Genomic DNA, 23,874 nt, shown 5'->3' with positions numbered 1-23,874 from the left:
CATTTATGCTATGTCAAATGATTCCAGCATAGTTGGGCCACCATAGCCATCCCTCACACAATTCTAACTTTCTAATTCCCCCAAAAGCCCATCACGATTCTCCACGCCCCTTACCCCTCCTCCGTTTCACCGCACTGATATTTCCAACATGAGCACTGGTCCCATAAAAGCATCATGTGAAATATCTAATCCCGGTCCGAGAAGTGAGACTCGTCCGCGGCTCATCATTCGCTTTTCCTTATTCGAACTCCTCAGTTGTGCTTGTATCAGGTCACAGCAGACCACTCCAACCGCGCCGGTGTACCTCGTCATATTCCTTTCTTCGTCTGCATCCCATCCGCCTAGCCAATGTCGGGCGGAGCGGGCGGCGGCGGCGGCTCCTCTGAGGATCGTGGAGCTGGGGTCACCGGTGGCGGTCAGGATAACCGTCCCTCCGCAGCCAGCACCGCCTCTCAGCCGTCACCTCTGGACGGAGCTTTCCTCCTCCAGCTGCTGCGGAAGCCCCTTCAGGCCCAGCCACCGCCGGCCGCGGCGCCTCTTCCCCACGAGCTTCACCAGGCCCACCGCGATCCCGTGGTGCCCAGCTTCCTCTTTCCTCCCCACAAGGTCATCGCTCCTCCGAAGGCGGCGGCCGATCACTTCCCTACTCCTCCCAAGTCTGCAGACTCTCCGGCACTGCCCGGTATTATTCGTCCGGTAGCCGATCACCGGAGATTCCCGGGGGATCCTGAGCCTCCGGAGGGAGATGGGTTTCCGGCCAGTCGGAAAGCTGGCTATTTTCCGAACGGTCGGTATTCTGGTTCTTGGCGTCGAGGGGACAGGAGTGAGGAGAATAGCCGGCCGGGGTTTCGGAAGGCCATGCGTGGTGGTGGTGCTGGAATTGGTGGCAGGATCCCGAGCCGACGCGAAGGTGATGCTGGTTTTGCTGAATCTGGTCGCAGGGAGAAGGGGTACATGGTGAGGCCACATGGCTCTTTCCAGTGGAACCGTTCTCACAATGAAAAGGGAAGGGGTGGGATGATGGAGGAGAGGCGGCCACCGGCTGTGGCACAGCGAAGAAAGATGAAAGAGGAGTGGGTTCCTGTGAATGGGAGGCAAGACGGGAATAATAAATCTGAAACAGCTGAAGATAGCAAAAAAGGAGGAAAAGAATTGTGCAGTCCTGGAATTCGAAGCGATGATCAGCTTGCATTGAAGACTTCCACCAATCAGGTTGATCAGAATGAATGTACTATTGGAAACGTCGATGGGCTTTCCGAGTTGGGATCGGATACTCATGAGTATTTGCCATGTGAGGTTTTGGAGGGGGGAAACTTGTCTGTAGAAGGAGTTGCAGAGCAGGACGGAATGGATGGTTTTGACTCTAAGAATGATACTCTGGGAGAAGAAGATGTCCTAGCTGATCTAGTAATGGATTCTTTGATGGTTCTGGATGATCCTACTCGTAGGAGTGTGGTGAGAAAGTCCAATGCTTCACGAGTCAAGGTAAATTTGTTTCTCTCAATGCCAAATGTGCCTTTTTCTTATATAAACGTACTCTTTAAACTAAGGTATGCCGAACCGGCCGGTACGAGCCGAACCGTCCGGTACAGGCCGGTACGAGCTGAACTGGTCCGGCCAGCTACCGGTTCGCCGGAGTCGTGGAAACCGGTACGGGCCGATTCTGTGCCGAAGATGAAAAAGACGAAGAGAAGGAGAGAGAGAGAGCAGGGAAGAGAGGGATGGAGGAGATATGTGGCCGCCATCGAAGAGCCGCGGAGGGACGACGGAGGGGGGGCGGCGGAGCCCGGTTGGGGGCGGGGGAACCCGCGAGGGCGCGGCGGAGGTCGAGGCCACGGCAGCGTCCCCTGCGCATCAGCCTCCGTGGCCGCGGCCTTGGCCACGCCCTCACGGGTTCCCCTCCCCCCCCGCCCCCCCTCCCCCCGCCGGGCTCCGCCGCCCCCCGAGCTCCCTCGCCCCTCCGTGGCTCTCCGATGGTGGACACAGGTCTCCCCCCTCCCCCTCTTTCCCGCGCTCTCTTTCGTTCTCTTCTTTTTCCCCGGCTCTGGCGGAAAAGAGCTGGCCGGTTCGTACTGCTCTATTCCGATATGAACCGAAACCATACTGATCCGGTTGGCGACCGGTACGCCAACCGGATCCGGTACGGCGGACCTTGCTTTAAACCTTATATAACATGGCCCCACCCCAAACTATTTGATGATAGATAGTCTGGTCTTGAACATATTTTTTATTGCATTTGTTTTCTGCAAGTGTCGAACACCTTTAAATGGATGCTTTACAATGCAATGGAACTTTTAACTCAAAAGAACGAAAACCTTTATATGTGTTTTTCAACTGTTAAATTTTGAAAGTGATTATACGCTAACCACACTTGCATTCATTGCTGCATGAGATTCCATTTGGGAGCTAGTATGGAGATGATGCTAAGACATTTGGTGTATCAGTAGCATTTATAGTTGCAAATCATAGTTGTCAACATCCAGTTGATCCCAAGCAATATGCCTGGCCTACACCATATACTTAGTTGATTCAACAAATTCATTACCAACATATTTTCATAATATTTCCACAAAATGAGAATTCAGTATACCTTAAGCCATGCAAGGTGAACATAAACAATAAAAATCAGTTCAAAGATATCTTGGACTTCTCTGTACTCATATATGAAATAGTAACCAAGTAATATCATTATAATTGTCATATTATCTACGGGAGCATATGCTGCGTAACTTCCTCAGTTCGTATCTTGCTAGAGGCTAGAGCTCAAGTGTAGGATTTTGAATGAGAGACCTCTTGTGGTCTTTTGTTCAACATCTAAGGTTTTCTTAATTCAATTTCATTTTTCCTTATTGACTCCCTTGTCAGTATTCATGCGTCATTCATCATAAAAAAAGAAATTTTTAATATTATATAATAGAATTGTACTCATCATGTCTATATCTTTATAAAGGTAGGTAGATCCACTATCATACTAATCGCCAGACTTTTGGCAAAATTAGCAAATAAAAATCATTGATGAATCATCCAAATTGGAACCCGCAACATTAATCACGACTCACACCATGGGAAATGCCTAGAAAGCAAAGATTACATGTTGTGATGTTGTCCTAGCTATGCATTAGGTGGAGACAAAATGGATGGATCCACTATGCTAATGCGCTAAAACACATGCTAAGTGATGCAATTTAGATAATATTCATGATCTAAGCATCTTAAAACACATATAGATAAGAATTCAATGATTTTATAGCAAAATCAAGGGTTTAAGTTTGGTGGGATTATGGTATGCTGCACTGTACCGTACCGGATGGTACCGTACTGATTTGGTACCGGTGGCATATCGACGCTTCGTACGCCAGTCGTACCGCGTAGCGTACCGTACCAACACTATGATAATGTGGCACCGGTATGGGGTCCGGTACCGGTACGACAAACCTTGGGTGGGATGGTAGGGTGTTCCATTGTCCCAAGTGTTGAGATGGGGCATCGTCCCAAGTTTCAAGACAAGACAAAGTAGGATAGGGACTGGGATGGGATGGGACATCTACTATCTTGAGTGTCAAGACACGATGCATCCTATTCCATGGAGAAAATGGGACAACCCCGTCCCATGGGATCTGAATCATTGAGCAAAACATGGTATTATGCTATTGAAACCTTCTATTTTTTCGCTCGATAAATAGATTATGAATCTCCGAACAGATATTTTTTTGGTTGCTAGGCATATTTGGTAGCTCACATTTATAATTAATGGTGTGGATCTTCAATTTTGATGACCTATCATTGACTGTGAATTGCCAACTCTAGTAAACATTTTAAAATTAAGCATCTAGTCTAGGTCATACATATATCCCTATATATACTACAGTATACTGGCATGTTCAAATGCAACTTAGAAATAAAAGAAAAAGAAGGTTTTACTTAAAAAGCTAATGCCAATTAGGGTAGAAGATTGATAGTTATAGTGCTCAGACTAATAAATCTCCCACCTCCCTCTCTACCCCCCTACCCTTCCTCAACCCCCATCCCTCCAGTCTGGTGTCACATGCTGAATTCTAATATATAGAATCCAACTTGTAGAATTATTTGACAACTTTTATGAAGATATTGATTTTTTTAAATTTTTAGTATGCTGGCTTGTCTAGAGATTTTTTTTGTAGTGCAACTTGTATGACACTTCTAGTTTCCAGTTTATAGCCCAATTGAATATGAAGTACTGGACCGTTTAATTTTTGCTAATTATTTCTTTTGAGTAGGAATGCCAACAGTTTGGTTTTCACTACCTTGTCAATAGGAACTTTGGTTAGGCCTATGGTTTGCCGTACTGGCCCGAATTGGATAGTGCGGGGCATACCGTACTGTACTGGTTTGGTACCAGTACCCAGTATGGAGGCATACCGACCTTTAGTATGCCAAAAAGATTCCATACCGTATCGTACCGTACTAATATAGTGCTGGTGTAGCACTGGTACAGAGTCTGGTATCGAGACGGCGAACCTTGGTTAGGCCTGTTAAGAAATTTAAATATGTTATGGCTGTGCTTGTCCATTTACTTCCCTACTTGTGAGCATCATACCCTGAATGGTTATAGATTACATAGCCTATCCAAGTAGATGGAAATCCTCAAAGTGACATTAACATGAATGTTTTTCTACCTATTTAACTTCATTTTCACTTATACTCAGGAACTCAGGTCAGATCGTAGAGGACAGCATGTATCAAGCCTGAAAATGAGAATCTGTCAAAGATACAGAGAATGTCGTGATGACATTGACACTTTGACACCTTGCTTCCTTTCTGTCTATGAATCCCTAATACCTGTAGAAGAGGAAAAGGCAAAGCAAAATAAATTATTACAGTTGCTACAAAAATCAATTAATAAAGAATGGCCTAATGCTCAGCTGCATCTTTATGGATCATGTGCTAATACATTTGGCTTCTCAAATAGCGATGTTGATATCTGCCTTGCAATTGACGATAGCAACATGAGTAGGAATGAGATGTTGTTAAAATTGGCAGAAATTTTGCAGTCAGATAATCTTCAAAATGTGCAGGTATGTTTCAGGTTCTTGGCACTCATCTATCTATGATGCTTTTAATTGTTTTTAATCCAACAGTTCGGCAAATGATGTTTGAAAGCTCATGATTGATTTAAAGTAAGTATGTTTCCATATGTAGATATACCAACTCTTTTATTACATTCTTTTTTTTTATTTTTTTCCCTTGTAGCTTTAGATTGCTTTTTTATTCTTTTTTTGTGTTACATGCAATATGGCTTGTCCAGATTTGTAGTGAGTTAATTTTACATCTAGAGTCATAACTTCTGTGAAATATCAAATCTGCCATGTGTTGAATGAAAGTGGTCCTACACTACAAGTGACCATCATTTTCCTAGCTATGTGAGGATATTTTTGCAAGTCATTTCTATTGGAAGCACCATCTGCCTAGAGAAATGTCTTCATACGCCTACACAATTGTTCTCTAGTTTATCCTAACTAGTTATGACTGCACTCAATTGTCAATCACAAATAGATCTCCTGCTTTAATTTACATCTTGGGCAGACGTTTTGTCTTTCATATTGGTTTGAAGATTCATTTGAAACTTTGAAAGGCTTTGGAGCTTCAATCTAATCTATCCTAGGGAGCCAAATTTAGTCTATGTATAGCATGTTTGCTCCAATTATTTAGAATCTTTATTTTTTTTAATTATTGAAGCATTTGTTTGGGGACCAAAATCGGATTTTGCAAGTTGATTGATCATCCAAATGCACTTGAGATGTTAGATCCAAAAATGTTTATAGGAAAGTTTTTTCTTGAAAAGACATGACTTTATCTGCTCAAGTTTTTACAAAATTTTCTATTATCATATGCTAAACTTCCAGTGATATAGTATTCTAGACCAATGTTTTGAATCCTATGAGATAGGGATGTCTCAATTTCTCCAAGAACAAGATGCCCTATTGTCCAGCCCCATCCCGGCCACCGTCCTAGTGGTCACCCTCCATGTCTCTCCCCTTCTTCTTCCTTTTTTTTTCTTTCCTTGCTTGTTTCTTTTTCTTTTTTCTTTCTTCTTTTCTTTTTTTTCCTTTTTCCTTCCTTTCATTTTTTCCTTTTCTTGTTCTTTCTTTCTCTTCTTCCATCTTTCCTTCCTTTGTTTCTTCTTCTTCTTCTTCTTTCCGTTTTCTTCTTCTTCTTCTTCTTTCCTTTCTTTTTCTTCTCCCTCTCTTTCTATCTTTCCTTTTTCTTTTTCTTTTTCTTTCCTTCCATTCTTCATCTTTATTTTCTTCTTCTTCCCTTCCTGTCTTTGCTCTTTCTTCTTTCCCTGCATAGATGGTTTTTGGAGTCGTGTCCCTATCCCAATCCATTTTCTCACAAGAATGGGATGGGACTACCGGGATGCCTTCCATCCTACTGAGATTTAAAACATTGCTCTTGACAAACTTTTGGACAATTTATATCAATAAACAATATTTGATCATTGTACTACTTAAATTACTGAAACGATGGATTTAAAAGTCATAGAAATACAACATCTTTTGAAATAATCTCTTAACTTATGATATTGTCAATTTTTATTTTTCATTCTTCTTAATTTTTGTTGATATTTTGTGAATCTCTATAGTTTTCAACTAAAACCCCTACAACTATAATGAAGCCACCAAAACTACAGAAACCACTGCTAGATGAAATTGGTATTTTGTCATGACCAAAGGCACAAACTTTCTCAAATCTTGAGTTGTGATCATCATAGTTAATCAAATGAGTTCAAAGATGGTAATTGTATTAAATATTACTTAAACAAAAGAAATGATCATATAGAGTACAATTTAAAAGCTATAATACAAAGTATAAGCATGGTTCATTGTGTCGCCCCAAATCGTATAGTTCGGGCATACCAAGCTGAACTAATAGGGAAGCAGGTTGGTTCCCCCTTTCAGTTTGGTATAGAGGGTGAAGCCTCCACCGATCACCTTGTTCAATTAAGAACAACTCAATTAACTCGGCTCAATCCCCTCACCCGGATCAATTAAACTCCGTCAGCTTGGTCCCCCCTGTCTCATGATTTTGAGAGACCCCCCACCCTGCTACTCACGATCGTAGCAACCCCCTTCCTCGCAATCGCTCGAGTGCTCAAGACGATGCTTGTCCTCCCTGGTATGGCATGGTGAGAGTTAACTATGGCCATTTGTCATTTATGTTTGCTCGGCTTTTGTTGGGAAATACTGGAGGACAAATCATAGAGGATGACATTGCACATTTGGGAGGCTCCTATGTATGAGAAATTTCTACTAGAGTATCTTTTTTTGGCCTAGATTGGAAAGGTTGCTATTTGTTACAAATTTAGGATTATGCAAGTTGTGAATATTTAATAAGAACTTATCATAGTTTCTTACTCTACCCAGAAGGATTTTCTGAATAAAGTGTATTAAGGAGAATGGAGAATGTGAATACAGATGTAGTTTTCATTCGACTTGTGGATAAGATTATAGCACATCTTTTACACAATTGTAGTGTCACTTGGTTGTTTTGATGCTAGATATCTATTTTGGGTACTTGGTTATGTGGAGAATTATTTATTTTGCCTCAACCATCATCAGGTTTTCTTACTGTTTGAAAAGTGGTGGAATTTTGTGTCATATTGTTGTGGTGGGATTTTTGGACATTGAAGTATGCGAATCTTCTACCAGATCTACCTCTGAATTGTTGTATCTGGCACAACATAATGGTCTATATCTGCTTTTAGTAGAGCAGGTGGGATATGTTTGGAGAGAACAGATTTCTATTGGAGATTTCTATTGTAATTTTTTAAACTATTTTATTTATTATATATTCATTTGTTTATTTAATATTGGGAGAGGGGTATCTTTCACCATTGTCCCCTTATAAATGGAAGGCCTGCATTTTCTTTACTTTTTCTTGCTTCAAGTGTGAGATTACAATAATGATTTTATTGCCTTTCTAAAGAAAATAATATGCATATTGTTGTTACTGCAAAATCTTCTTGTCCTTAAAAAAATTGTATAGATGTATTATATTATTTGGCATTCTGAATTCTCACTTTAAGTTTATCTTTACAGGCCCTAACTAATGCTAGGGTTCCTATTGTAAAGATGATGGACCCCAAAACTGGAATTTCTTGTGACATATGCATTAATAATCTTTTTGCCGTGGTTAACACAAAGCTCCTTAAGGATTATGCCCAGATAGATGACAGGTTACACCAATTGGCATTTATTGTGAAACACTGGGCTAGGTCACGAGCAATTAATGCAACATATCAGGGCACCCTTTCTAGTTATGCGTGAGTTAAATGATTCTTTGCACTTAAACTTGCAACATTTTTGTAATTTTCTTAAATAAAAATATATTTTTAAAATTTCTTTTCAGGTATGTGCTCATGTGCATTCACTTCTTACAGCTGCGAAAACCTGCCATTCTTCCTTGTTTACAGGCCAGTAATTTATTGTTATTTGTATTTATTGACAAGCATATGCAAAATAGTAGCTTTTTTCTCTTCTGCCATTTGACACTATCCTTTAGTATATTTCTCTCTTTCTTTCTTTTTTGAGGAATCTCCTTTAGTATATTTCATATTAGAATTTGTTTACTTTCACCACAAACATGCACATAACTTATTCCCCCCCCTCTCTCTCTCTCTCTCTCTGTGTGTGTGTGTGTGTGTGTGTGTGTGTGTGTGTGTGTGTGTGTGTGTTTGTGTGTGCGCGTGCATGTATGTATGTGTCTGTTTGTCTGGAGAGGGCCAGGTTAGGCAGGAATTGCAAATAAAAATTATTTAATTTAGTTCAGTTTTTTACATATTTTTAGGACTTCTCTTTGGCCAATTACCAAATAAGTGTTAGAGTCCTATTTTAGTATAATTCGTGCGTAAAAGTTCTACTTTAGATATATGTGAGAGTGGGTATGTTATAGAGTCATTACCATTTGATTTTTGTCTGCTTTTTAAGTCTCTCTCTCTTTACATATATATAGTGTATTGCAGTATTCCGAATTTCACATTATAGGAAAGTTTATGGAGATTAATTACTTGGTTATTAAGTGTGTGTCAAAGGGCATTGTACATAAAATATTTGAATGAATGAAAGTTTTGTTTCTGTGGGCCAGGTTTGATGCTAACTATCCCCCCCCCCTCTCTATCACTTGTTGATCTAGTCTGTTATCTTTTCTCTATGTTATATAATCATAGGTTTCTTCTTGCACTGATTCCTGCATTTGTTATACATTAACTACTAACCTACTTGTTTAGCCTAAAATCCTATAGGGCATTATTCCTCCTATCCATCCTCGTCACAAAAACCTTACGGAAGCTTTATTTGAATTTTCATCTGATCATAAATTCAACTTGACTCAACTAAGCCTTCATTCCAAACTAGTTGGAGTCCATTACATAAATCCTCTTCTTCCACTCTGCTCAATTTAGAGCCATTAGTTTCCGAAAGATGTTGCAATAATAAAGTCCTTCTTTACTACTTCATCCCATATGATTTTTGGTCTACCTCTACCCTTTTTATTTGTACTTTCATTGGATCATAACAGTAAAAGAATTCCTCTTTTGTCTTGTTTCTGAAAACTTGACAGGAAGCGAACTCTTTAATCTTAAACCTAAATTGTACTCCTGCATGGGACCTTCTATGCACATGCAGGTCATCCCTATTGGTCCTGCATCTCATTGAACTTTTCTTCTTATATTTGTTTGGCTTCTTAACAAACAATTGCATTAATTCACGAAGAGTTCTCTGTTGAATGGTAGCAAGTTTACTTAAACAGGAAGGAGTCATGCTTGTATATTAGTAAAGAAACCAAATGATTTATCAAGTCCAAAGATCTCATTTCCTTGGAAGAGGCATATATAAGGTATTAACCTATTGATATGTTATGATTATTATTCAGACAAATTTGGAAATAGTAAGATACCTCTGGGCTACTCCTCAATGGCAACGTAGATCTGCAACTTCTTTATCTATTTGAACAATAAAAATATGTAACTTTGTACACTTTACTTCAAACAGTTTTTAAGTGAAATTGTAACACTAAAAAGTAGTCATCAGAATTCAGAAGAAAATAAAAACCATAGTGCCTCTCTTTCTGAGAACTCAAAATGTCAGAAATACAAAAATGTCCATGGATGGCAATTGTCATGCATGCTTTTTTGATGATTTTGCCTGTATTCGTCCGAAGTCTGATGTTTGTTACCCTAAGTTAATTCTACTACCATGTTAATCAGTTTGGAAAATCCTCTAGGCCTTCCAATTTGGTGGTTGGCATGAGCATCCCTAATCTCAGGTTCATCATAAAGTTTTGTCATGTTCTTCATGGGCGCTTATATCCTCAGAGGCATGAGTTGAATGCTTTTGCTAGAGTACATGTCACATTTTTGATCCACCATTTTGCCTAGGGAATCAGAGTATGAAGACATATTTTTCCTTCCCTTCATTTTCCTTTAAAGGTTGTTGCAGGAGCAGCTATTTTCTATTTATCCCACTTGTGGGAAGCATCCTTGTTCTAGCAGTCACACTATGAGGATTATAAGGAGTACAGAATTTCTGGCTAGATCGCTTGATTGAATTTGTCTCTCTTATCTACCCTCCTTGCCTGTGTTTCTATTGTTATATCTCATTACTTGTTTCACATATTATTTTTCTCATTTTTTCTGTTCCTTTAAGGGCAGTAGGCATAAGGCTTTCTTAATCTTGTCAAAGTTCAAAACTGCACTAGAGATAGGATCTATGTCTCCATGTTATTGTTTGGAATGCAACATTTGTGTAGATTAGTTTCTCTAGGATTTTGAATCCTAACTAATAGAAACATATGAAGAAGCCACCATGTTTATTTCCGGTAAAGTGGCCATTCATGATTCAAGGCCCTTTAAAACTTATCTTTCTTGTAGGACCTTCAAACAACATGGACTATCTCAGCTTGCATGTTGGTGGGACCTCCACTTGGGAAACAGGAGAAAAATCATCAATTATTTAAAGGGGTTACACCAGCTAAGGAGAAACATGTATTCTAATAATAGTAACCGGACTTAATTGCTGTGGGGATTATCAAATGTGAACTGCTAGACATTATATTTTTTTTTTCTCTACCTATTTTACATAAAGAATAAAGTAATCAGTTACTATTTTTACCATTTCTCACTTCATGGTATCTTCTGAGGATCCTAAGATGCCGTAAAAGACATTTTTTTTCTTCTTTCACAAAAAACTGCAAACCAGCAAAATTGCATGACAGTTCTATACAGTACTACATTTCTTGTTCAAACAGAGGTATTTTCTTTTCAAACATTCCTATAAATTTTTCCTTTTGTCTTTTTAACTGAGAATTTTTCTCCAATTTTTTGGAGCTTGAACGCAGGAATCCGCAGTTACAACTCTTGTGGTTCTTGATGAAGATATAAATTCTTAAGACCTATTTGTTGTAAATGCATTTTAGTTGTAGATGATAAAAGACAAGCAAATCGGAGGGAAATAAGAAAAAATGGTGGAAAAATATTTGACAAAGTACTGTGACTTCAAATTTAGGTTGTGACAAGAGGAATATGAAGGTTCCATAAAGTACACCACATTGATAGGATGAGGCTTTTTCTAGTTTTGGTTATTATGCCATGTTGAGAATTGGATGCAGACTTCCCTAGAGGCAGCAGTTTGATGGTTCTTTGCAGGTTGCACAATTGAAACTTGATATATTCTTTCTTTTATTTTATAGCATTAACCTTCTATGTGCAGTAGAGCTAGATGCAATCTGTTTCTGTCATATTGCAGATTACATACATTATTTGCTGCTACAACCAAAGTGCATGTTCATTCAATGTGGTGGTTAAATTCTAGCACCAATAAATTGTTAGCTACAAATTTTTCATGTTATTCTAAACATTTTGGAGACACAATTCCATTATCACAACATATTACTGAAGGAGGATGGTGGAATTGACTATGGTTCCAGTGTTTTCGTCTAGCCTAGAACTGTTTTCTTCAATGTTGCATGGACAGGGACATGTGTCCAAGTGTCTGACTTGGCAGGAGGAGAAAAAAAAGATGCAGGGATGTGCGGAAAAATAATTGTCGCTTTAATTTATACATTTAAATAATATATAAAAGAAAATATTAAAAGTTACTATTTGTTAAGGTCTTTCAAGATGCATATTTCTCATCTAAACTTCCAAGTTAGCTTAAGGATTTTGGACAATGATAATTTGCATAGTTATTTTAATGTGTACATTTTTAACCAATCTTTGAAAAAATATCAATATCTCACTTTAAGCATTATTATAGTGGATCGAACTAATTGTTAGAGTCAACTCTCCACTAATTTCTAAAAACTGAAATTAGCAAACTTTTATAAGTATCGAAGCGTCCAACACATATTCAACTTGGGTACTTATCTAGCATGGATTCTAGGAGCTAGGCGAGTGTCCCAGTAACATCATTCTTTGAAGTTTCAGAGTTCATATATACCCCCATTAAATTAAAAAATTCTCACATGTAGCCTTACAATACAGTATCTTAGGTTACAACCATGGTATGCTATGCTGGTTGTTACTAGTATGTACTGACCATACTATATACTGTACTGTCATTGAACTAGTATATGGTACGGAGGGTGTACCGAGTGTCAGTACGCTGAATTGACTCCTGTACCGGATATACCGTTACTATACCAAGATGGTCTGGTAAGGGATCCGATATTGATACCGGTACCGAGATAGCAAATCTTGATTACAGCTGAGTTAACTCAAATAATAAAGTTTCCAAATTGAGCTTCTAGTTTTATGGCATGAATATATGACCAATTTTTAGGGTACGTGTGCAATTTCATCTAAACTCAAGTTGAAATGCTGAAGCATTTTCTTTGAAATTATTCTACTGATGATGCCTCCTCTCTAGCCTGCCTACCTCCCAACCTTAGTAGCAACCACAAAAGCATGCTTGCATTGCTAAAGCTTCCCAATTCCCATAGTAGGTGTGATCAAATCACTGTGAAGCTAATTCTTAGGTTGTTAGTGAAGCTTCAGTTTTGTGCTTCAATATCCATAAAGTATGTTTGCCTCTTGAAGCTTCAAGAGAATTCTCCACCTCTATTGTTGCTAGAAGAGAGAGGAGGGAGAATCTGAGGTTTGGTTCAGAGGAAATGCTTAAGATGATCATCATGAGAAATTGAAGATGAGGTTGGTTGTTCTAATAAAGCTAAGTGATGTGATATCCAAGCAGTTTCCAAAGTGCTTCCACCTCCTTATTTCAACAGTAAGCAAGAGTCGAATAGCCATCTTTAGATCTACCTCCATAGGTGGAACTTCCATGGATTCCATTATCAAAGTCAGCATCTTATATAAGTTCATATTACTCAGTTGGAGCCCTTTTTGATGTCCTTGACATGAAATATTATGCAAGGGAGGGTCTTGATCATGACAAGGTCAAAGCCCTCCATGAGGATAGTGCTCTCAAGGAGGCAAAGTTTAACCGGCTATGGCCGCAATCAATGGTGGGATTGGCGACCCACGCTACTAGGCTAGCGGTATAGGTTGAAAACAAGGACAAAAGCCATGAGGATGACAATCATCATAGTCACCATGATTTTGGTTGTCATGGATAATTCATTGTGGTTGGGCTGCTCTAGCTAAGAAGGTGGTGCTCCAAACTTGATTTAGTTTGTCTCTAAAGAATCTTTGTAAATTTTGAACAGAGTAATTTTGCAGGCCTATTTCTCTTTGAAATTAGGACTAGGGTCCTTGGATTTTGAAATAATTCTAAATTTTGAAGTGGAATTTGGTTGTGATCTTCTCAATTTTAAACAAGGTTTGAAATGTTAAGCAATTCAGTGCTATTGCTTCTATTGTACAGGCAAGCTTGGTTTCATATAGGAAGGCCTAGGTTTAATGAAAAACATCCGAATCACCCCCAAATGCTCGAGCGGAGGGTGGATCAAGTGGTTTAAAGAAAGATTGAGGACTATTTGCCTTGAACTCATCTCAGCAAAGCTAGCCAGAAGGTGTTTTTTGGATTTTTTGGCTTTATATAAGTAACCAAGATGTACCCAGTATATAACTCATATGGGACAAAACATATGCCTGTTTGGGTCCTCACACACTTTTCTTGTTTAAGCTAGGCATCCTTGCCAAGCTAAGGGTCCAAATCCAATCAAATCTGATCACAAACACTAAATCGGCCAGTAATCAGCCCCAAAAGGGCATGTGTTGCAGTATCCTGTATCTACATGGGACATGGACCGGTCTGTTTTGATACCATTTATGATGACATAGGACCTTATTTAAAAAGGTTAACCGAAAGATATTTGGATTTTTTGTCCTATATATGTATTCTAGATTTACCTATTGCATAGTGAATATGAAACTCAATATGCACAGATTCTCACATATACACTTGGATACTGCTTGGAAAGTGGATTAAAGGGTGAAACCAAGGACTGCCGAACTGAGCCGAACCACCTGGTTCGGGCAGTGTTGATCTGACTTGGTGCAAAACTAGATTGGTTTGCCTATTACTTTTGGTTTTGGCCCCAAACCGGTCGAATCCATATAGAACCGGCCGGAACCAGTCCCTTACCGATCGGAACTGGTCGGAACCGGTCGGTTCGGTGTAGACTCAGTGTGAGCCAGCCGGCCGGTCGCACTGAGTCAACCCTGTTCCAAACCGGGTTGACATTGTAGACTGCACCTGATGCTTTTTAAAGCATCAGGTGTCTACTAGAAAGGCAGTTTGAAAGCTGTTTTGCTCTCTCGACCGTTTTTTCTTTCCAAATACTCCAAAAGTAACACCGATTCAGGCTATCAGACGGAAGATCCAAGGCTAAATAAGGTGTGCTTCCTCTTTTCTACCTCATTCTCTCTTTTTCTAGGGAGGGGCTTGAAAGAATAGCTCAAAAAATACAAAATAAGAAGAGATCGCACCAAAATTTTTGATTTGGGATTGATTTTTTTATATATTGTAGATCTATGGACGATCTACACGTTGACATACAAATTTTTAATTTTTGGATTATATATAATTTTTAAAAATTAAAAATATACTTATGAATTAAAAAATATTTTTTAAAATAAATAAAAATAAAAAATTGTTAAATCAGAAATCTATTTAGGGGCATGCATGCTATTTTGCATAAAAATTCAACTCACTATGAAAGCTCTTGAATGATTTTCTCTTTGAAGCTCTCTTTTTTTTCTTTTTCTTAGATGGATTTTTTTTTGTACTGCTTGAGCTCTTTTCTTTGGTGTTTTCATGCATTTATACCCTTTGGAAGAGGTTGGAACATACTCTTATCCGTTAGATAAGTAATAGAGCCGTTGTGAGATGAAAAATAGTCGTTCTGACTCACAAAAAAAACTAGCTATTACTGTTGTCAGGCGTAAAAGAGTCGACTCGACATCTTCAGGGATTGATTCGTGATCTCCAAGAGTCGACTCGTGATTTTCAGGAGTTGACTCGAGCTTGATTCTGTTTCTGCTGTGCCCTATCTTTCTTTTATGTAAATTGTGGAGTCGGCTTTCTCTCAGTTCAAGGGTCGACTCGTCTGGTGATAGGACTCGACTCGTTGTTTTTAGAGGTCGAATCTGCAATGGACTAAGTTATACTGCTCTCTGTCTTTCTCCTGTAGCTGTTCAGGGGTTGACTCTTGTTTGACTAGAGTCAGCTCGTGATTCCCATGGGTCGACTCGCCAATATGATGAACTTTTCATCTCTCTGTCTTTTCTCTGTGTCCATTTAGGGGTCGACTTGCTTGTCTCTGGGGTCAATTTTTGTTAGACTAGAGTCGGCTCGTGCACTTCATGGGTCCATTTGCCACTATGTTGATTTTTACGGCTTTTCTGTCTAACTTTTGAGACTGTTTTGGGGTCGACTTGCGATCTGCTGGAGTCAGCTCGGGACGGTGTATCAGTCAGCGATAGTGTGCCAGGGTCGACTCATGACAAATTTCGGGTTGACTCTTGAGGTAGCTTAGGATAAAATTTTCTGTGCTTGTATGTGAGCTTCCAAGGAATGTTTTTATGGCCTCTTTAGAGTAGAGCTTCTTGATTATAGAGCTTTAGATAAATGATCTTCATTTGAGAGTAAATTAAAGACTTTCTTCTTTGCCTTCTAAAATCAATCAATTAAACTCAAGGTAATAAATTAGTCATCTTTTTTCTCAACTGTTTTGTATTAACAAAATCAACCCTTTAAGATCAATAGAGAGAGAAAGAGAGAGAGCAAGTTTCTCTCTCTTTAACCAAGGAAGAGGAAAGAAAAGGGTAACCGAGGGTGGTGCTCGGGGTTAGAGGACCCACGGTCGGCCAATCGGCGGCCGGCGACAACTGGTGGCCCGCAGCGCCAAAACCACTCAAAATAGGAGTTCCGACCCCTTTAACCATGGAAATCAAGTATCCCAATGGTCGGAGCCCTGGCCATAGTCTCCTACCACTGCAAGGGATCGGAGGAAGATTTCGATGACGAACACCGACGGCGGAAATAGCCAGAATCAAGAAAAACAGGGGTCAGCCTACCGAAACAGGGAGAAACAGGGCATCACCCTTTTTCACCAAAAATCTGGCGATCATCGGCCTAATCGGGGCTCCCAACGGCCCTAGAAGGAGGAGAGAGAGTTGCTTAAGGGAAATCGAGTCCTTACCTGGTTTTCGGTGAGGATAGGTTGCGACAACGGTGCGAAGGTGATCAGCGCTCGGAAAAAAAATCAAGAAAAATGCTGGCGGTGAGCTCCTATCGAGGCCGGTTCTCCGGTGAGGGTGAGAGAGGAGTCGGGGAGGGTCTCTAAATTGACCTGGCGTGACCGGAATCCAACTTGGAGTCGGATTCCGTCCGATGATTTTGGGGGGGAAGAAGACCCTAATCGGGAGTCTCTTCCCAGCTCGCATGTGTGCAACACATGCCATTTTTTTTTGTCTCTCATTTTGGGCCAAGATGACTGGACCGATCAAGTGGACCGGGCCCAATTTGCTGGGTTTTACATTTACCTTATCAACTATCAAATTAGTGGCATGTTCTATTTGATTTGGCACTTGAATTTGGAAATGAATTGATAAAACATCCTTGGGAAATTAAAATCTATTAACTTCCACTTGTGGAGTCTTATATAGAATCTGCGCAATTTAAATTTTTCTTATGGCATATGGATGGCTTCTTGTTTGCCTTATTCTGGAGTTACAGAGCATAGATGGAAACTGCAATAGTTAATTGATAATTTTTACTCCAGAGTCTGCAAAGCATTGTCTTTAAAACCTCGTGTATTAATTTATCATCTGCCTGGCTTGGTTGATGATTGCTCCACATCTAATTATGCTTCTAACTCATGTCAGGAAATGGAAGCAACTTATGTCCTCGCTGTAGATGATACTGAATGTGCTTATTTTGATCAAGTTGAGAAACTCAAAAATTTTGGTGCTCAGAATAAGGAAGGTATTGCACAATTGCTTTGGGCATTCTTTCATCATTGGGCTTATCATCATGATTATACAAGTGATGTAATATCTGTTCGCACTGGAAGCATCATTAGGTAAGATATGTCTGGATTTCTTGCACTTTCTATATTATAAATTCAACAAAAGTTCACTTCTCAAAAGCTATGGATGTTTTCATATAACAAGCTTGTGCAACATACTTGAGCACAATATATGATATACTTTGATCATGTTTCTTTTCTCTACCTAGGCTACTCTGGTCTGTATTTTCAGAGCTCATAATGTCTTTATCTGCCTTGTGAGCGCATTTTGCTCCTTGCATCATTTAAGATTCATGGAAAACTGTTGTCTTATGATATTTTTGAAATAAACTGCAAAATTATTATCCTTGGAGACTTTTGAACTAGATACCATAGAGATATATTATTAGGACTATTTGGTCTCTTGCCTCCTTTTTTTTTTTTAATGAGCTGGTGCCTCACACTTGTCAGTGAGATAGCGTTTATACTAGCCCAGCCCATTCAGGTCTTAGCTGTATATAAGTTGTATCATAACTAACGTAGATAGCTTGCCATATTTAGACAGATTTGTTAGCAGGAGATCCTCTGCATACAACCTTCTATGGCCGCAGATCTTCTGTATACAGCCTTTTATGGTTGTAGATCCTTTGTACAACTTTCTATAGCTGGAGATCCTCTGTATACAGCCTTCTATGGCTGCAGATCTTCTGTATACAACCTTCTATGGTTGTAGATTCTCTGTACAACTTTCTATAGTTGGAGATCCTCTGTATACTGCCTTGAGTGCACCCCGAGTAATCCGAAATGAGTATTTACCGTAGTGCAGGCGGGACCATCTCAATACTATCCTAGAGAAAGCCTCCCAAGTGGTGCACAGCGTAGGATGCAACCCAGTCTGCTGCTCTGTTCGCCTTCCGAAAGATGCGCATGGCTCTGAAGGCAGCAAGCTCCCTCACTATCCCACACATATCCTTAAGCAACGGGTGTAAACCTTCAGTGTTGTGCCCATTGTCCCAGTGTGTAATAACCAAAGTAGGAAACTATTATCAGCAAGTAGAGTTTCAGTTTTAAAACTCGACATTAGTCTGCCAAGTAGAGTTTTGGTTTTGGTCATTTTGGCAGTTATGGAAGTTTTTCTCCTAGTTGGTGTCTCGGTCTAAGAGGTTATAAAAATCCAAAAAAAGAAAAATTAAGGAGAAAAGATATATAAGACAAGTTATGCCTCTCTATTTTATTTTCTCTTGAGTTCTAGGCCATCATTTTTATAACGTATTAAATGTTATACTGATGACTAATCTATTGAGTGAGAAAATACCAAATATCATTGAATTGAGCACGTAATTAAGAAGACAAGTACATAGGTGTATAAAAGTAATTATGTGTACCTATTTAGTATCACAAGAGTATAAAAAAATTAACCACCATTTAATTAAACAAAAATCCTTCCAAACAAAAACACATTTTATTTCATTAGTTCGGTTTTTTCCCAAGACATCTAAGCAAGAAAAAGAATCATACAGCACAGTGCTTTCTAATTAGTGAAGGAATTAAAATAAAAGGATAATTAATGAAAACATGAAGCATATATACTTGTTAAAAAGAAGTTTTGGATCAGTTTAATCAAAACAGGCTGAAATTGTTGAGGTCTGCCAAAACCAACTAAAATCAAAGATTTAAATCAGTTTTAGACATCAAAACTGATCCATTTCAACCTAAATGGGTAGCTTTCTGCCAAAACTTATAACCTGGTCAACCACCATGTAGACCTGACCATGGTTCTGAAACCGCCGGTTCCGGTTCTACAAAAACATAGAACCTTAATCGTAACCGAAAATAGTCGGTTCGGTTTCGGTTCTAGAATCGCCGGTTCCGGTTCTGGTTCTAGACAGTTTCGATTCCGATTTTTCAACATAAATTATAAAATTTTGAAAAAAAAATAAATTGTGTAATTAATTTAGAAAAAAATTATAAATACAAATAGATTGTGTAATGAATACAAAATGATAATTTGTACCTCATTTTATTATTTACTATCAAACTAAATTTTAATAAGACAACTAGATAACATTATAAAAAAATAGTAAGTTACATTAACTAAATTTGGAACTAATTTATTTTATTATAAATGAAAAAAAAGAGAAAAAATTAGGCTACGGTTTCGGTTCGGTTCCATCAAACCTGGAACCTTAACCGAACCGTATTCCTCAAGGTTCCGGTTCGGTTAAGAACTGTGAGACACGGTTTTGGTTCCGGTCCGGTTTTTTCCGGTTCGGTTCCGGTCCGGTTCCCTGGTTAGAACCGGACCGTGGTCAAGTCTACCACCATGTGCATGAGGCTGCATGATTTTCTTACCAAATACCAAGACAATGTTGGTGAATTTCATTGGTTCTAGAGGTTTCTGATTTATAAGTTTTGTGGATTATGTGGTACCATTTGCTGAACTCTGCAAGGAGACTACAACATGCCACAACTTGACATTGGTTAATACAAAGCTCTTCCTTCAATTGATAGTGCTCCTGAGAGATCTTGGTTGAAGTACTGAAAATGTACTGTCCTATGGTGAATAAAGTGAATTTGTAGAATTTTCTGTTTGATATGCATATTAGTAAATTAAGACATCATTATTATTGTACTACTATATTGTTTTTATTGTTACTATTATTATTATTTGAAAAAAAGATTATTCTAGACTTCAGTGATTGGTTATTCAGATTCTCTAGAGTGCATAAGGAGCATACGAATGCAAGTTGTCCACTTACCTAGATAGAGGAGCATTGTTTTGCTTTCCAAGTTTTGACATGGGTTGTTTGGAAATTAAACAAATGGAATCAAACTGCCATGCTTTAAAGCAATGTGAAACACTATGAATTGAACTATTGACCTTGGAAGCATGCAGAAGAAGGTTACTTGGCTTCATATTGCAAAAAAAGTAGGCATGAGTGAAGTTCCACCTACGAGTACGGGAAGGCCTTGATACATGGCATCTGTGGGACTGTTTATTGATTGCACTTTTAATGGGTGGAAGTCCAATTATATGGGAGACAACATATAAAGGGGTTCATTTTCAGAAGATAAGATGAGTTGTTTTTCATTGTTATTATCATTATTTGAAGAAAAGATTATTCTAGAATTTATTGGTTTGTTATCCCTATTTTCTATAGTGCATAATGAGGATAAGAACAGTTGTTGTCTACTTGTCTATATAAAGGAGCATTGTTTTCCTTTCCAAGTATTTGCATGGGTTTCTTGAGAAGATTGAAATCTCATGCTTTGCGGACCACCAAATTGTGCAGAGGGAAGGGTACTGGGCTTCATGTTGCAAAGTAGCATGACTGAAGTTCCACCTACATGTAGTGGAATGCCTTGATAAATGGCATTTGTGGGTATGTTAATTGATTGCAAGTTTAATGGCTGGAAGTGCAGTTATATGGGAGACAAAATATAAAAGGGCTCATTTTCAGAAGATAAGTTTTGAGGGCGTCGACATGAGAAAGCAAGGCACAAGCTCTTCTAGGGGACATTTTAGATGTCACATTAGTGATGGTACTCTCATTGCCAAGATTCTAAAAGCCAGTTGCCTATGCAAGCAGATAAGCTAACTCATATTGCCTAGGTAGTATGCAGCTGTTAAGGTGAATTGTATTTAGAAAATGCATAAATTGATAAAAAAATAGATTAAAAAAAAGTGGAAATTAGAATTAAGTTAGTAAAAAATTATTAAAAAAATAAAGAGATTGTGGAGGATGAGGGCAGAACAGCAGAGTAGAGGTGGAGGCAAAGGTGGAGAATAGGTGGAGAGGGAAAAAATTATCTATATCACCTGAACCAACGCTACTCCTGCTTCCCTCTTCTATCATTTCCCAGCATTCTTCACCAACTCCTATGAAGACTGCTCACTGCCTTTTGCCTCTCTAAGCCTCACATGAAGGTGAGAGTTTAGGATTCATCTTCCCATGATGCTTGAAGTGAGAGGTAGGTCTTTCTACCGTATTCTAAGCCACACTGCCTGACCCATCCCACCTAATCCCCATCTTCCTAGTCCTAGATGCATATGAGAGCATTTTGGCTTGTGCAGACTGCCTTCTTGCCCACTATTTTGCCCATCCACATGTGGTAGCCACCAAGGTACGCTGAACAGGTACCGGTCGGCGTACTGGTGGCGACCCGAACCGAGTCGGTCCCAGTTCTCCCGCGTTTTCGCGGGCGAGGTCACGCGCATGGGATGCGTTTTCACGGGCGAGGCCACGTCTTTTTCTTTTTCTTTTCTTCTTTTCTTTTTTCTTTTCCTTCTCTTCTTTCTTCTTCTTCCCGATTCTTCTCCTTCTCCTCTCTTCTCCTCTCTTTCCCCCTTCTCTCACGAGCAAGGAAAAGCGAGCACCCCGACGAGGCCCAGTACTGGTAAGTCTTCTTCTCTTCTTCTTCTTCTTCTTCTCCTCTTTCTCTTCTTCTTCCTCTTCTTCTTCCAATTCTTTCTTTCTCTTTCTTCCTCTTCTTCTTCCCCGCGCGCACGGGTGTGCTGCCCTGCGTGTACCAGTGTGAACCGGACCGATTCGCACCAGTATGCAGCTGGAACCGTTTTTCATGGTTGAACTGTACCGGGTGGCTCCGGTACCGGTACGGTACGTGAGGAACTGGCTGGTACCGGCCAGTTCGGCATACGCTACTAGCCACATAGACTTCTTCTAAAGCATGTTTTCATGCTTAACTCTAAAACTAAAGGGTTGAAGCATGTTAGTGGAAAGAGGTGGAATTTTTATGAATCTTATGTCCCGAATCAGATAAGTAGAATTATATGCTTTGAGATAGAATTTATTGAGACAGAGAGACAGGGATCCACCATGAGTTCATAATAGATGATGAGCCACAACTGCAGGCATACAGGAGCATATCTTGGTACCCAAAGGAATGAGAATATGAACTTAAACCTTGGCACAGGGATGCCCACATTTGACAGCACCTTTGCACCTAGGTCTCTGCACGTGTAATTGTCAGATTGACACCAGATCAGCTTATAATGTACATGCTCTTTAGCATATAGACAGCAGGGACGCAACACAGGAAAGTAACATTGGTCACTGTCCATGTCTGCAGCAGGTTCTAGGCTTCAACAAGTTTTGCATGCAATTTTTTTCTTTTTAATTCATGTTGCATGTTAGGCTTGCAGAAGGGGATTTAGTCTACCACACCGCAGACCCAAGGGCAAGGTTTGTTTTAAGGTGCGTGCAACAGTTTTAGTTGTGTGTTTGGACAAATTTGGAGGGTTGATACATCATCTAAGAAAGCATTCTGACTGTTTCTTGATTTTTGCTCGGGGATGAATGCTTGGTATTGCAGTGCTGATATATTGAGTAAGAAAGATTTACTCTATTGTTTCATATGCACCTCAAAGTTTACGATTAATATTTTCCAACCTCGTCTCTTTGTGAGATGACTAGCTAGGCATGGCTGCACATATTAGGTAAATGACAAATTTTGCCTTGTGGTTCTAATTATGCACATATTGGCATGCTAAACACAAACCAGATAACTATGAGGGGAGCTGCCACAGTCTTGGTCACCAAGGAGCGTAGACTTATATTAAGCAGCAGACTCTAAATAGGCATTATGTATTGAGATGTCCTCAGCCTTTTGAGCCATATAACCACTAGGGTTCTGGGAAGATGTCATCTTTTCTAAATGATGCAGCTAATTGTCTACAATTGTAATAGACTCTTCAAATTATACATACAAAGTAAGTATTTCTTGGTTTCCTTGCTATTTTGAATAATAAAACTGCAAGCTTTAGGCACTAGTTAATCTTTCCTTCCAAATTTTTGAGTCCTTGAACTAGTTAGATGAAGTCTACGTTCTGTGTTAGTTTCCTAAACATTAGTTCTTTATATTTTGTTACCTACTTCAAGCTTTTTTGACAGCAAGCAGTTGAAGGACTGGACAAGGCGAATTGGAAATGATCGTCATCTTATATGCATTGAGGATCCCTTTGAAACCTCACATGATCTTGGCCGTATAGTTGACAAGCACAGCATTAAAATTCTGAGAGAGGAATTCGAGCGGGCTGCAGATATACTACAATATGATCCCAACCCAAGTGTAACTCTTTTCGAGCCTTACATACCAAGTCCAATGCAAAATTGATCAGAAGCTGGAGACATTTTGGACGAGTTTTTGCCCTAACATTTGGTTGCCTCCTTGCCATTCCTTTTCTATACTCTTCTGTTTGTGTGAGGAGCAAATCTTCAGTCTTTTTTGTGCTTATAATGTATTTACATTGCCCTGCTTAGTGGGCCAATGTAAAGTGAGGTATCATTTATCCAAGTGACTGGGTACTTGACTATCAGAAACAAAAACATGTTAGGCTTGATTTTTGGAACTCAGAACAAAGTTCAAGTCCCATGCTTAGAAAAGAAGTTCAATCCCTGGCTATGACAA

At 39.3% G+C, this 23,874-nt stretch overlaps 1 protein-coding gene across 5 annotated transcripts; it reads left to right on the top strand.

Annotated features, from left to right (window-relative positions):
- Nucleotides 1-201: 201 nt before the first annotated feature.
- LOC103710680 (UTP:RNA uridylyltransferase 1) lies at nucleotides 202-23,874 on the top strand. 5 transcript variants are annotated; one of them, XR_005507095.1, is made up of 7 exons: nucleotides 205-1,485; nucleotides 4,686-5,054; nucleotides 8,079-8,302; nucleotides 8,389-8,452; nucleotides 17,324-17,520; nucleotides 22,969-23,176; nucleotides 23,358-23,492. XR_005507095.1 is itself a non-coding variant. In XM_039116399.1 (6 exons), the coding sequence occupies exons 1-6, from the start codon at nucleotides 349-351 to the stop codon at nucleotides 23,578-23,580; spliced, it is 2,226 nt and encodes a 741-aa protein (XP_038972327.1). In that variant the 5' UTR covers nucleotides 206-348; the 3' UTR covers nucleotides 23,581-23,874. The 5 variants fall into 5 exon arrangements, 4 of the variants coding, with proteins under 4 accessions (XP_038972330.1, XP_038972329.1, XP_038972327.1 ...); XM_039116399.1 differs by lacking the exon at nucleotides 22,969-23,176 and having other exon boundaries at nucleotides 206-1,485; nucleotides 23,346-23,874; XM_039116400.1 differs by lacking the exon at nucleotides 22,969-23,176 and having other exon boundaries at nucleotides 208-1,485; nucleotides 23,358-23,874.

The sequence above is a fragment of the Phoenix dactylifera genome, unplaced genomic scaffold, assembly GCF_009389715.1.
Source record: "Phoenix dactylifera cultivar Barhee BC4 unplaced genomic scaffold, palm_55x_up_171113_PBpolish2nd_filt_p 000090F, whole genome shotgun sequence".
NCBI classification, from domain to species: domain Eukaryota; kingdom Viridiplantae; phylum Streptophyta; class Magnoliopsida; order Arecales; family Arecaceae; genus Phoenix; species Phoenix dactylifera.
Note: the sequence above shows the minus strand (reverse complement) of the source record. Positions and strands in the feature narration are given on the sequence as shown.

Bases quoted from the DNA above. Each gene is read 5' to 3' on its own strand.
- LOC103710680 (XM_039116399.1), top strand. From the start codon at position 349: ATGTCGGGCGGAGCGGGCGGCGGCGGCGGCTCCTCTGAGGATCGTGGA. The intron at 1,486-4,685 runs GTAAATTTGTTT...ACTTATACTCAG, and splicing joins CCAATGCTTCACGAGTCAAG to GAACTCAGGTCAGATCGTAG. The intron at 17,521-23,345 runs GTAAGATATGTC...ACCTACTTCAAG, and splicing joins CGCACTGGAAGCATCATTAG to CTTTTTTGACAGCAAGCAGT.